Genomic DNA, 12,447 nt, shown 5'->3' with positions numbered 1-12,447 from the left:
TGCATGATTGGTGTCAGTTTTGTTGGAGGATATTGAACTCATCTGACCTTGAATTGAGCAGAGTTCTTCATACGAACATGACATCTGTTCACAGGTTGCAGATAATGTTGACGTTGCCTTTGTTTATCTGTATAGGATTTGTGTTTTTATTACAGTAAAAAGGAACACAGACCTCATAGTGCTTTAACAGCATAGCCCGCAGAGGCAAATTTTCTTTGACAATCAATTCAGTTTGGCTTCAAATAACTAATACAGGAAAATAAGTAAATGAGAACAGAGATTTTGAGTTTGTATGGGTAAAGACAGCAGCAGAGAATTCAATAGATCCAAACAGGGTGAGCCTTCTCAGCACAGGGGTGGCCCAAATCTTCACTAAATGTATTTGCAAAAAAAGTGAAGAAAAGAAATATTGTGTTTAACACAAAGACACGTTTTAATGGTTTTAAACATGATGTGCCCCCTTTTAAACATGCCCTTAATAATTGTGCACGATGTCAATATCAAAAAACATCACTGATGATGAGTATAACTTACTTATAACCTGTGTGAACTGAACTTATTCCTGGAAAGATTGAATTTGCACTTCCCCAGTTGACCCATTATTTTTTCTCTCCTGGTATCAGGCCTTTCCTGAGAGTCCTGTCACCCTCTCATCAAAGCAAGTAGATAAAGTGGAGGGCTTGAGAACTGAAAAGTCTTGTTAATGTCAACTTTTCTGCTTGCAGTCTTTATGTTTTGGTCATTTTCATAATCTGACTTGTGTAAATAAGAATACGATACATATTAAGGTAAATAATATAACTATGTGTTAAGGTATTCTATCTATCGAAAATGTGAATAATTTCAGATAGATATACAAATATGTGACATCTGTTGTAATAAGGATATCAGAGCTGAGCGCTAAATGAGATTTACATAAAAGCCTGAGCAAGGTGAGAAGTCCAAAAAAAGCTTAGATCACGGGGGTGCCATGCTACATGCTTACAGTCACACATAAACAACAGCTAATTGGCATTAACTCTCTGCTTTGCAGCAACAAGTACTTAGCACACTTGTAGGGCCGAAGTGTGCTGAAACTGTGACAGGAAGCAAACAGAAACTACATCTAATCTTTTAGTCGGTCAGGAAGACACATAACAGTGATCTAGAATACCTCGAAATCAAGTTGAACTACTGCAAATAGTTTTATGTTTAAATAATAAACGAGTGCATAAGAAATACACGACAAAAATTGTAAAATGGGTGAAAGCATCTAAACTTTATTTATAAATAGAAATCTCACTGGGGTGAATGTTAGTTATAAAAGAAAGAACAGCCATTCAAAAAAAATCTGCCTGAGAAACATTTTCAGTTTGAAAAAAGATCTGTTAATGAGAAAAGTGTTAAAACCAGTAATAGATATAACTTTAAAGGAAAAAGAGCACACATTACATGCATAACATGGCAGGTTTTCTGTGATCAGATCCGCACAAATGAGATAAAAGTCTATGTAACCACATCAACAGTTTTGATTTTAATATATTAAAACCACACAAAAAAAATGTTGTAAATAAATCTTGGTGGATGTTGCTGCAATTAATTTTCAAATAAATTGCTTTATCTTGTGTAACTTTATAATGACAGGATTCTTGAAATAAATCTTAATTTGTAATTGCATTTTTTGAGAAAACCACAGAAAACATAAAGAGAACTCAAACTTTTTATTTGGATTCCCAGAAAACGGATCCGCCATCCAGACGATAAGTCAGGTTGTTTTGGATCTGCAGAAAGTCTAACATGGTGTACTAAATAAAGTACAAGAGAAACCGAACCAACTCATAAGAAACCAAACTATTTCAGTCAGAAGCTGTATTAGGACTAATTTGGACATACATGTAGATCAGTCACATGCAGCGACTTTTAAATATTCAATTTAAAGTCAGCCAATATCAAACAATCCACTTGTTGTTTGATGGGAAGAACACTGATGTGAGAGAAGTCTGTCAGGTCCTGCTGCCATAGACTGACTGATGACGTGATCAGTCCTGTGTAATCTCCGCCTTCACAGTGGCTTTCGCAGTCGTGCAGCAAGGATTACTCCCTAATGCCACCCTCTCTCCTCCTCACCTTTCCTATTCCTCTTGTATATATTTGACCATATATGGATGTACTGTGAGCATGCTCAAAAATAAAAATGCTGAGCGTTGTTACCATGCCTGGATTCCTACTGCATATTTTGAAGATAAACCAGACAAGTAAGGAGATTGATTTTTACCATCACAAAATGCCTTTGTGTGCAAAAACTCAAGGATTATTTTACTGTAGCGTTAAAGAAATGTCAAATGTTTTCCATTGTGGCTGAAGTGCCCTCTAGAGGCAAACTTTAACTCACTCAAGAGTTCTAGAATAGAAACATAATAAATAGAAATAGGTTGTAGACAAATATCTACAATCCCACAATGGGGAATTGTTTTCAACCCATTTGTCATAATGGTAAAAGAAATGTAATCATTTAATTCTGAATCATTTCTATTTACATATAGCAAAAAAAAATAAAAGGTTATTTATTATGTTCTGTCTTCTGGTAAATCAGACAAAACCTTTAACGATGCCCACAGATTTGGAGTATCTTTTTTTTTGTGATGGAAATAGCCCAAGAAAATCCCTAATGTTTCAGGGTATTTCTCTAAATGTTTTTATTGTCTTGTGTATGATGTGAGGCATACAGTTCTGTGTTAACAGGATATCTTCACCTGAACTCTATGAAACTTTATTTCAATAGATGGGAGACATAATTGTCTTTTTGACTTATGAGGGGGACTGTTTCTTTGTAAAACATTTAAATTTAGCACCTCCTTTTGTCTAACAAAACACATTAAAAAGCTATTTCTGTGTGTCTGTCTTTATAAAATCTGACATATTTGCTGTCAGCATAATGTCTCCACCTTCATACTTTACATTTGATATGGCCTCCTAGGGTTTTGTAAGCTTCCCTCTTTTTTTTTTATTTTACCATCAAATACGCACAAAAACAGGAACAGTTTGAGTTTTATTAGCACAGGAATGTCTCCAAAAGCTAAACTTTGTTCTTTTTCCATTAACCAAAAGAGTTTTTTAATGCTCCATTTAATCCCAGCATAATATATTCTGAAATGAAATTAAACATGATACCCTCATAGACATATTGAAGTTTAGGATAAGAAAATGAGACAAGCAATGAACATCACAGTACCAATGTAAGAATAGGTACTGTAATGCCAGAAACAGGTGCTTGAAACCAAAAGTTTGCAGTTACAAAAATGATAGAGAAGCAATCTGAAAACAAACTTAAAACAATGAAATGAGGAATGAGTTATGTTGCTCAATTATGGATAGAAGAAACAACCCGATTGAGCTGAGCAGTCGTTTGTAATTAAAGAACGATCAAATATTCAATAGGGCAGTTTTGCTTTATTTCATTTGAACAGAGACATTTCTGGATTTCTGTGTTTCAAAGTATTTAGAGTCTGGACTGAACTTGTTGTTTTTGTAACTGGTTCTCAGTCTGGATCTCCTTAAAAGGTTTCATATTGCCCCAGCTGCACCTGGTGCAACATGACATGAATGTTGCACCATGCCAGTGCAATATGTCATGACAGTGTAAACAGTTTTGTTCTAGCCTCAGGCCAGTTTTTTCACAGTTTCAAGTGTCAGAGAAGAGCTGGTTTGCTACAGCAATTAAAGTGCTGGGCTGAATATACTGAAATACTTTTCATTGCTTCATAATATATATTTGAAATGAAATTAAAAAAGAAAACTTTAAGCTGATTTTCTTCCAATTGATATATATTTTTTATTTTTCTTCCCTGAACCTTACAGGGAATCAGAGTAACTCTTGAAGCACTTCCTAAAACCTCTGTACACTAACAGAACACAGCTATTCTTTTATAAAGCTATTCTTTAAATCTTTAGACTTAATAAAGTTAATTAACATAGTTTTGACATTTTTATTTCAGCACGCTCCAGTAAATCTTTATATGTGCGATTAACTCTTATAAAAATATATTTTCATTTTGCTTTCCCTTGCTTTCAATTATTTTCTCAATTTCAACTTTCAGAACCAAACTAGTGATTGACTAATTAGTATTTCAAAAAGACTATGTAGCTCCAGGGGTTTGCGATCTTTCTAGAAGGTAGGATTAGTTTAAACCTTTGATCCACTTATTTACAAGGAACCTAAACTTAGCTATTATTACAGCAAAAACTATAATGTCACATTTCATCTTGGGATTAGTAAACAGACTTAGTCCCAAATAATTCATATATTTGGCAGATTTAGATTTAAACTTAAATTTGCATTTTAACAATACATTTGTTCTGACCGGAAGTAATATTGACGTTTTGAAGCAGCCCAGCTAGAATTTGATGGAGAATCTGTGGAGATGACTAAAGATCCCACAAACTCCACTCCTCCAGAGCCAAAGTCCTACAGCTTTTAAATTTGTCCCAGGTCCAATTTGTCTCCTCACCATCCCATCAAGTTCTACTGGGTTCATGCTAATGACCTAATTTTTCAGTTCAAATGTAATTTTTTTAGCACTAAAGAAGTAGAGTTGGACAGCCACGGATTAGTATGTTCACAAGGAGGCATTCCTAAGTAAGATACTTGAAGCTCATCACCAGCATGCTTATAACTGATGAGCAATGTAAGAATAGGTACTGTAATGCCAGAAAATTTCAACTGATTATTAAAAAAGTATTTATTTTTTTAACATGCCATCTTTTAATCAAACAGAAATAAAGAGTTATAAATTGCTATTATTCAAAGCTGATACTCTTCTTCTTTGCTTAAGATTTTAAATCTAAATCTGCCAAGAATTTGAATAATTTTGACTAGACAGACAGACATGGCTGATTAAAGTACGGATGACCTCAGAAGCGTGTTTTCTGCTTCCTGTGGGTGACTGGCTGGACGCAGTGTGGACAAGTCTGTGAATGACTGAAATGCTTCAGGGTTTGATGCTTTCTTTATTGTGCCAGCTGGTACATTCTTTGCTGGAGTGCAGAGACGTTTCAGCCTCTGTGTAGAAGGAAAGAACAAACATTTCTTATTTTAGTATGTTAAGATGATTTATAATAAATAATAGCAACAGGTGCAATGTACTAATTAGAAAAGTAGAAATGGTAGAAATAATATATTAAAGACAAAGATGGTGTCCTGCAAAAGTTGATTTTGTTTGCCAGTTTTTGTTGTAAATTAAAGTTTTTTTGTTGTTTTTTTACATCGATACTCCTGTGTCCTCTCAACCTTTATGCCTAATTAATAGAATAATTTCAAAATTCAATATGTTTACCTGTTTCAGTGTCCCTGGAGTGATGCTCACAGCATACACCATCCACAGCGGAACAAGTAATGTTGAAGAGAGAGTGAAGAACAGTCCCAAGGCGTATCCCCACCATGGATATTCATACGTGTTGTTGAATTTCAAAGGTTTATGTTTGATCACAGAGAACAGAAACGTGAACTAGAAGAAAAAGGTACAAAAAAAGCACATCAGTTCACTGCAACCTTAAAGCTTCAGAGAATTTTCTACATTTTGAAATTTGCTGGACTGCAGCATATTACAGTGCATCCTTATGCACAAGGATGTTTCTAGCATCTAGTTCCCTGTACCACTGTAGGTTTGGTTAGTCAGTGTTTTATTAATCGAGAGGAAATTGTGAGGTGGTCTGTTGCTTACATACATATCTGTATATGATACATACGAAATATAAAAATATAAAAACTACAGTTTTTATATGGGATCGAGGGAAACAATCAAGACATTGATTTCCCCGTTTCTCACATTCCCCCCTGACCCTGAGAGTGCTCCTCTTTTGAGAGAAAACATTGTCCAAGGGATGGCTGGTTTGGTTCAGAGCTGTGCTCAACTTGGACAGCTGATATGCACAAGAAATAAATTAATGCAAAATATCACAAAATAAACACTTACGGTGCAGACACTTGGTGTGATGTACCTCCAGCAGTATTTCATCAAAGGCCAGGGACGATAACCAATCATGTCCTCCACATTATCATAGTGACCATCTGCACCTGAAACAGTAGGTACTATTAGTTTGCTGACATGCAGCAGCACAATGGAGGAACCCATTGAAAACTTGAGGTAATTGAATGTGTTTGATCGCATACCATAAACCCATCCAATACAGATAGACTGAAGAATAGCAATAAATAAAAGTGTCATCCCGCTGCAGGCATAGTAGTCAAACAGCTGGAAAACATAAAGGCCTCCCTGAAAAAAACACAGTTTCTGTCACTCAAAGTATTCTAGCTGTATACAAACTATAGAAAATCTTTATAGAAACACATTATATTATTATTATTATTATATTATTATTATTATTATTATTATTATTATTATTATTATAATAACTCTCATTTGAGCTTTACAGATGCCTCTTCGTAACATGACTCCAAATAACTCCCGGAAAATGTCTATTCACAGATTGTTTTATATAGCAAATCAAAAATTTGTTAAAAAATATCTGAAATATTTAGGTGCAATGTTCATAGTTGGCTTGGTATTTGAAAAGCAACTAATCAAAGAACACCATTCATTTTCCTTGGAGCTGATTGGCTGTACCCCAATAGCGTAAAGAAGGAAAACTGTAGCAATTAGCTTCTTTGGTACTGCAAAGACGGTTTTTACTATGCATATTATTGCATATTGAGGTATATTTGATGCTTGAACTATTAGAAAGGACAGACATAAGCATTCCTAAGAGTGTCTCAAGTATTTGTGGATTTCATCTATTCATGAGTGGTTCAGGTACTTAACCTAACCTCTGTAAATACTGTATTCATTGGCCATGTTATGCACAATGTTACTGATATTTCCAAAGATGTTGTCACTTAATATCAGTGTTGTGTGACTTCTTTTTTTGTTGTTTGTTTTATTGTCATTAATCAAGTCAACACACATCATTTCAAGTCAATCATTTTATTACAGTTCATTGAATGCGACTTGAGTTTTTAATGGTTGAGAACATTTTTTGTTTAAACTGCTCAATTTTAAAAATAACTAAAACTCCCAAGATGCCAAAGTTTTGTATTAAGGTGTGTATTACGTGAGGTGTTCATACAATTCAGATCATATGAACTGATCACTTTGTTGATTAAGAAAGGAAATAGAAGACTTGTTTTCATAACAGAACAGTACATATATCAATATTTTCAATGTCATAATCTCGAGCATCTGTCAAGATTCTGGCCCGCTTTCAGTCGTAAATAAAGTAAAGCATTAAAGTAAATTCACCTTTGTTTGCATTTGTTCAAACCACTCACCTCCGTTACCATCACAAGACCTGCCAGGAAACCTGCAGCACAAATTGTGAGAAGAAGCAATCTACGTGGAAGGGGTTTTTGAAAGAAGGAGGGATACAAGTCGGAGATGGTTGTAACCAAGGACTCCTGATATACAAACTGTTGAGGAAAGAGATATTGTTCAGTAAAATTACTGTTGTACTTTCGCATAAGACTTTCAGTTTTAAATAAAAAATTGCTATGTTTCCTACCTGACTATCTAATCCCAAGAAGATGATCATGACAAAGAAAAATATTGCCCAAAGCTGAGGCAGAGGCATTAAAGCCACAGCGCGAGGATAAGCAATGAATGCCAAGCCTGGGCCTGTTAGATCACATCAAAAAGTTTATTTGGTATGTCTTATCACTATCACTTGTAATTTCTGTTAAACATAAATCATCAACTTGCAGTACCTGATTCAGCGACCATGGAAATTTCCACATTCTGCTCTTTTGCCATAAAACCGAGCACAGAAAAAATAGCAAAGCCAGCTACAAAGCTGGTTAAACTATTCATCAGGCATAGGTAAATGCAATCCCTGCTTGGAGGAAGTGTAAAGAAATAGTGTTAATTATATCATAATGAAATAATTACATGCTGAGTGAAAAAAAAAATCACATCGACCTGTAACAGTTGTTGTTGTATTTGTTGTAACTTCCCAAAGATGTCAGAACACCTGTGCAAACTCCATAGGAGTAGAAAATTTGGCTGCCTGCATCCATCCATACCTGAAAATGTACAAAGTTTTGACATGACCAGTCAGAGAATAATTACCTGTGTGTCACTAACCTTCAATGCCTATTTTATTGGTGCAACCCACCTTGTGCCCTTCCCTTATTCAAACAGAAGACAATCTCAACATTTGCATATTAGAAACATGGTATGACACGGATTCTCTGGATTATGGTCCCTTTGCAAAATATTTTGAATCATAAGGACTTTCAATGCGGAGAATCAATTACATTTGCTACAAAAGATAGGTACAAAACCAAATAACACTTCATGAATTAAGTCTTAGAAGACAAAAAAAAAACAGCTTTACAGGTTTAAAGTGCTACCTCTGGGTCAGCGAGGCGGGATGGGTCAGGGGAGAGGTAGAAAAGAATCCCGTCTTTTGCTCCTGGTAATGTCAGGCCACGGACAAGCAGCACTGCCAGCATCACGTATGGAAATGTAGCCGTGAAATACACCACCTAATACACAAAGATGACAGTGACTGAGTACAAGATACAAGATAGTACAAGAAATCAGAAAAGAAAGAAAATCTGTTAGTTCTGTACTGTACCTTTCCTGTGGATTTAATTCCATTCCGGATGCAGAAATAACACAACACCCAAGCAAGAAGCAGACAAAGAGCCAGATCCCAACGAACACTTCCGATGTTATCAATTCCACTGGACAGCCCCAGTATTCTCCTCCTGTGACGGACTTTATTCAGTAACGCACACAAACAGACAATCCGAAATAATGTTTCACTTCCTGATACTTACTCCCAAAACTGAACAACTGAAGATGTCGTGTTGGCGTACAGGTGGAAAAAGGATGTGTCATTGTGACCATGTTCAAAACAAGCGACTGACAAGGAAGCAGAGACGTGATTAGCAGAGGGGAAAAAAAATTAGGTGACCGATGACGTAAAAGATCCTGAGAACCTGCTTTTTACCTGTGTTCCAGCTGTTATTGCAGCTCACCCATGGAAGCTCCGTTCTGAAGGATGAAAACAGGTAGAGAAACGCCCATGCCAGAATGACAATGTAATACACTCCAGTGTACAAAACAACAACTTGGCTTCCATAACCCAGGCCTATGGAGAGACAGGTATGTCTTTAGCAAGATATGTGTAATACTTATAGCTGATAAGGCTATGTATGTATATATTTCATCAACTGGATAGTAGTTGATTCCACCCAGGTAGCATCAGTATTGTGACAGCTTTAGCACATACCTTCAAAAAGAGGGCACATATTCCTCCAACATGTTATTCCACCCTGGCTGGTGAATTGGCCCAAAGATGTCTCAAGGAAGAAGAGTGGAATGCCACAGGTGAATAAAAATAAAATATAAGGAATGAAGAAAACCCCTTCAAAACAAACAGGTCAGTGATTAGTATCTCAGAAATATCAACACAAGGTTGCTAATGACTATCACACCTTAGCATTTTTTTCTGACATTTAATAATGTCAACAGTGCTGAATATTTTTAGTCATTCTTATTTATCAAGAAATACTCTACAAAACAATACTACTCAACTCTTCTCTGTGACCAGTTTTTATGGTGGTATTGAGGTGTAACTTTAGGAAAACCTTAACTTCTGATATTGCTCTCACATTAATCATGCAAATCTCACTGCATTTTGACAACTGACATTTCATTCGGACATAGCTACTGAATGTCCAGCTCTCAAAAACAATGATTTACCTCCTCCATTTTTGTAGCAAAGGTAGGGAAATCTCCAAACATTTCCAAGACCCACAATATGTCCAGCCACCGCCAGGATGAACTCCATCTTTGTGGCCCATTGGTCCCTCACATGAGTTTTTGGCTCAATGCAGAAAGGTCCGTCCCCAGGGTTTGGTTTGGTTTTCACATGGGAGATTTGTTTTGGGTCCATTTTAGCCTTGGTCAGGATTAGATAAGTAGCATTAGGTATGCAGTGGGCAGTGTTTACTAGTTAAATGAAAAGCATAACATTTACAGCATGAGATCATAAATTCCATCAGTCAAATTTCCATTGCCAATATTACCATTTCTTTATGATTATTATTATTGTGGTTGTGCTGGAAGCAGCAGACCTGCCAGAGAAACTCCCTAAAGGTCAAAGGTGGAATCCTCAGACGGCAATGCTCCGTTTCAGAAAGCGGGATAAGTAATCATTTAATTTGGCGAGTGATTGGCACTTCTGGGTTCTTTATTTCCCCCCATGTTGCCATGGTGAATGACGTTATTCACGTTCGAGAAAAGCTGAAAATCTTCGCGCTTTTTCCGGGGCAACTGCTCTGACAGTTACCCCAGTTCCACCAAACTATCATCGGGGTTTGGTGGAACCCTGCCCGCATCTGCGAGTTATTTCTTTGGGAGGGTCTCAAGAGGAGGTTGGTTGCTTCCAGGAGCAACGCTTATAGACGGCGTGTTTGTTTTTACAGGGCGGAGGTTCGGCGGAGGTCGCTGGCCAGCGAGGCGCAAATTGAGGACAGCCCGGTGTGCGTCACGACGAAACCAATACCGAGACGGCTTCGGGGTGGAACGAAGAGGTTCCCTCTCCTGGATTTGACTGACATGTTTCCAGCTTTTTAAGACTCCTCTAATTGAAAATAGAGAACAATCTTATGCAGGACTTGGAAGCCCTGAAATTTTTACTTTACAGTTTTGAAAACAAAGTGATTTATTCCTTTTATATTCCTGCTGGGAATAAATATATTTATTCAAACCTAAACCGGTCACTGCGTCCCTGGGTTCTGACTCTCTAGCTCCCCCTTGTTGTGGAAAAACTTGTCGACAACAAGCTTGATGCTTAAACACAAATCATGTATGTGTGCATATTTTTAAATGTTTTGTTTTTGTTGTTGTTGTTGTTCCTGTGTCTCCATTAACTTCCATATCATAATTGTTAAGTAAAAATTCACGAATCTATCCATCTTTGTAACACACACCTTCACACATATAAGGTGTGGTTAGTCTTCACACAGACTAACAAAATTAGCTCTCTTTTTTTTCCTTAATAAGAAACTAACATATTGCAACTGTTATGTATCATGTCCATACAAAGGTCAAATTTGAAACAACTTTTAGTGCATTTAATCAAGTCTCCGTCTTACCTTGAGCAGAACAAGTTCTTTCCTGCGGCTTCAGAAGATCAAATACCTGATTCTTTATGAGACATAGAGGGAGGTTTCTGGAGGAGTGCCCATTGAGACTAACACAACCTATTTTCTCAGAACCAACAGAGACCAGAGTTACATTTACAGTTGTCAGTGACTGTTTTGTCCAGATAACGCAGATAATCGCCTCAGACCCTATGCAGGGGCTCAAACTTATCTTAAGGGCTACAGGCTTTAGATGTAGAACATTTGTTTCCCCCTCTTACTGTCTTTAATGATTTTTTTTTTAATTCAAGGAAATTAGTCTCTTTCAAACAATAGTGCATTTACTTATTAGTCAATCATTGTATCATTTGACTCAAAATGATGGAAAGTCAGTGCTATTTTCACACACGTCAAACTGTTGAATCTGGAGGCTTCCTGGAGTCTATTCACTCTGAACAGACAAGCAGTGCATACTTTTTCAGGGCATGCAATGCATAACCCGAACAAGTATTCCCAGAAATGCTAGATACATTTCTTGGTAATTCATGCTCAGACAAAACAATCTGGTAAAAAGTCTCCAAAAAAAGCCACAGAAAGTTTTTTTAAGACACATCAAAAACCCAAAATGAGCTAAAATTATCAGACAACGTAATAATTGGTGACATTGTGGCTGATATTCACAGAAATTATTTAAATAATATGTACTTAACATATTTATTTACAATGACAAGTAACAAGTCTAAATGTAAATAAAAATGTAATAAATTTTGTCACTGAGCTTCTCAATAAGGCCTTTTAAAAGGCTAGTTCTTCTATTTATCACAAGAGGTCAGTATTTAACATAACTTTCGACATTACAGATTTTTTTTTTTTCAACTGCTTTGCTGAATTTCTCTGATCAGAATCACACTTCTCAGTGCTGTTCTTCATACTTACAGTTTCTCATTCCTTCCAACAAACTGCAAATCCTCTTGGACGTTTGCCAGTTCCTTCCATACAATTCTCCACTGGTTTATAACATTATCAATGTATCATTTACTGTCATGTCAGCCAAAATGAATTGTATTTATGAACGCTATAGTAGTCATTCCCTATTATTGATTGATTGGTTGGTTGGTTGATTGATGTTTGGACTCTCTGTCCTGAAGAAAGGTGAAGACTCTTGTAGCCTCCAACATATCTACTTACAGGATTGCAATTAACTTAAAATTTTTGAATTTTCATAGCTGTCTTACAAAAATTTTTATTTTCTTGTAATTTTTACAAGGGATTGTTAGTGGGGGAAGCACAAATTTGTTGGCCGCACAATTAACAGCTGAAAA

General features: G+C 36.3%; 1 protein-coding gene across 2 annotated transcripts; it reads right to left on the bottom strand.

The window, feature by feature from the left end:
* Positions 1–3,015: 3,015 nt before the first annotated feature.
* Positions 3,016–11,223, bottom strand: slc6a22.2 (solute carrier family 6 member 22, tandem duplicate 2). 2 transcript variants are annotated; one of them, XM_055027033.1, is made up of 15 exons: positions 11,138–11,223; positions 9,741–9,939; positions 9,268–9,402; positions 8,986–9,126; positions 8,813–8,897; positions 8,608–8,740; positions 8,381–8,515; positions 7,947–8,050; positions 7,736–7,860; positions 7,534–7,646; positions 7,304–7,441; positions 6,149–6,251; positions 5,952–6,052; positions 5,313–5,483; positions 3,016–5,038 (listed from the first exon to the last, which is right to left on the bottom strand). In XM_055027033.1, the coding sequence occupies exons 2-15, from the start codon at positions 9,931–9,933 to the stop codon at positions 4,874–4,876; spliced, it is 1,842 nt and encodes a 613-aa protein (XP_054883008.1). In that variant the 5' UTR covers positions 9,934–9,939; positions 11,138–11,223; the 3' UTR covers positions 3,016–4,873. The 2 variants fall into 2 exon arrangements, with proteins under 2 accessions (XP_054883008.1, XP_054883007.1); XM_055027032.1 differs by lacking the exon at positions 11,138–11,223 and adding an exon at positions 10,067–10,251.
* Positions 11,224–12,447: the final 1,224 nt, after the last annotated feature.

The sequence above is a fragment of the Poeciliopsis prolifica genome, unplaced genomic scaffold (genome assembly GCF_027474105.1).
Source record: "Poeciliopsis prolifica strain line A6 unplaced genomic scaffold, Auburn_PproV2 SCAFFOLD003, whole genome shotgun sequence".
NCBI classification, from domain to species: Eukaryota; Metazoa; Chordata; class Actinopteri; order Cyprinodontiformes; family Poeciliidae; genus Poeciliopsis; species Poeciliopsis prolifica.
The sequence above is the reverse complement of the archived record's forward strand: the minus strand, read 5'-3'. Positions and strand labels throughout refer to the sequence as shown.